Source organism: Crocuta crocuta, unplaced genomic scaffold (genome assembly GCF_008692635.1).
Source record: "Crocuta crocuta isolate KB4526 unplaced genomic scaffold, BGI_CrCroc_1.0 scaffold441, whole genome shotgun sequence".
In the NCBI taxonomy this organism is placed as follows: domain Eukaryota; kingdom Metazoa; phylum Chordata; class Mammalia; order Carnivora; family Hyaenidae; genus Crocuta; species Crocuta crocuta.
The window spans coordinates 628330-630646 of NW_027527822.1; the positions used below are offsets into that span (position 1 = coordinate 628330).

A 2317-nucleotide genomic window follows, 5' to 3' on the forward strand; every position below is an offset into this window, starting at 1 on the left:
GAAACAGGTGATAAACCTAAAATTGTGACAGAATCTTTAAAAACATATTGAGAAAATGACACAAGATATAAAAATATACCTATTTTATATTTTCTTTGAAGCAAAATTCTAGAATAGGCCAAACTATAGCATAAAGATACAAATGTGACTAATAGTAGTATCTTGGTTGAGTGATTTTACTGGAAAAGAGAATGAAAAACACTTCTGCTCTGGGGAGAATTGTCTTTTGCGAGTGCGGAAAGTTAAGTCCAAGCTGTTGACACTGGTTGAATGGTAAGCTTCAGCTGTCAGCATTCTAACGTTTGTAAGTTAAACCACAATTTGAAAGAAATTAACAATTTATGTTTAAAATTGTTTAGTTACTTAGTTCATTCTTTGAACTTATTGGGTGGTGTGTTTATTGAGTGGTGTGATGTAAAAACATTTTAATTATTTTTGATTAACAGATTTTTAACAATCCACAATTTGCTGTGTTCAGGACAACTTAGCAAAAGATCCAAACAACAGAGGTCTATCTGCATTTCAAAGAAAAATAGTAATAACATAGATATAATGCATATGTATTTTTTTCTAGGAAATCCCACAAAACCACTTTGTACAGACTTTAAATTGGAAGGAAGTCAATGTAATTTTAATCATGACTTAAGGCAGAACACTGACCCATATTCTTTCTTAGGGCTCCCTTGACTTCACTATTCCTTAGACTATAGATGAGGGGGTTAAGCGCAGGGGTGAAGATAGTATAGAACACTGACACTACTTTATCATGGTTAGCTGACCTGTAGGATTTGGGTTTCATATAGGTAAAAATGGCAGCTCCATAAAAGAGTCCTACCACAGAGAGATGTGAGGAGCAGGTGGCAAAAGCCTTTTTGCAGACTTCTCTGGAACGCATCTGGAGAACTGAAGCAAGGATGAGACTATACGAAATCAGGATGAAAGAAAATGGGACCAAGAGCATTAACACACAGCATACGTACATTACATACTCAAAGACAAAAGTGTCAGCACAAGCCAAAGGCAACAGACTAGGGGCCTCACAAAAGAAATGATTGATCTCATGAGCATCACAAAATGGAAAACTCAGAGTAGTAGCAGCTTGCATGAGCCCATCAGCTGCCCCCAGGAACCAAGACCCCACAGTCATTCTCAGGCATAATTGCCAGTTCATGAGAACAGGGTATCTCAGTGGGTGGCAAACAGCCACATACCGGTCGTAAGACATGGCTGCTAAGAGGAAACACTCACCCCCTTCTAAAGTCAGGAAGAAGAATATCTGCAGCCCACAGCCAGCAAGGGAGATGGACTTCTTTCCAGTCAAATAGTCAGCAGCCATTTTGGGCACAATGGTGGATACCAGTATCATGTCCATGAGGGAGAGTTGGCTCAGTAGGAAGTACATGGGCGTGTGGAGCCGGGCATCCTGGTGAATCAGGAGAATCATGAGGGCATTGCCCACTAGAGAGGCAAAGGCAGTTGTCAGAACCATCACAAAGAGAAATAGTTGGGCTTCTGTGTGGTTAAAGAGTCCTAGAAGAATAAAATATGAGGTGGTGTTTCCGTTTTTCATCGTTTCAAACAGTAGTGATACTGGAAAGGAAGAAATAGATGACAGAGATCACTCACAGTACTCTATTTGAATTACATATTGATTGATAATTACATGACTGAAAATGATAGAACCTTTTTCAAATCTTTTATTTGCCATTTTCAAAATAGTTTAACATAGACATAAAATTAATTACAACTTTCCCCCCACTTTTCTCACTTTCAAAGTTTTCAAAATAAGTATTTCCATTTTTGTTATTGATTAATGGGCACAATTAATAATCCTTTTGATAAATTACAAGAATATGGTGTGTCGTTAGCGCCACATGACACCAACATAAGTGAACATTATTCACATAATTTGTAATCTATAATTGTGCCTTGCTTTATATCATGTTTAGTCAATATTCTTAGAAGCTGAGTTAAATAAATGTGTTTTATTATATAAAAGCCAGGTCCTTTATACAGGAGTCGCACATATAAAACATCAATATTTACTGAAACCTGTCCAAATCATATCATCTTTCTTGATAGTATTTAATTCAGAAAGGTATTATTTTTTCCAGAGAGAGAGAGAGAGAGTTTATATTTTCATGTCTAGGAGCCAAAGTACTGAGTCTGCAGAAGGCACATAACTTAATTTGGAATTGTTAGCACATTTAGTTTAATTTTACTGAGTTACACACTGAAACAGTAATGACCTTAGAATATTTCCGTCAGTGTGACACTGTAATACTAAATGCAGAATTTCATTAACCAAAGAAAAGCA

The 2317-nt window shown here is 36.6% G+C and overlaps 1 protein-coding gene across 1 annotated transcript; it reads right to left on the bottom strand.

Moving 5' to 3' along the window:
• Positions 1-631: 631 nt before the first annotated feature.
• LOC144241576 (olfactory receptor 2T8-like) lies at positions 632-1609 on the bottom strand. Its single transcript, XM_077776160.1, has one exon. The coding sequence runs from the start codon at positions 1568-1570 to the stop codon at positions 632-634; it is 939 nt and encodes a 312-aa protein (XP_077632286.1). The 5' UTR covers positions 1571-1609.
• Positions 1610-2317: the final 708 nt, after the last annotated feature.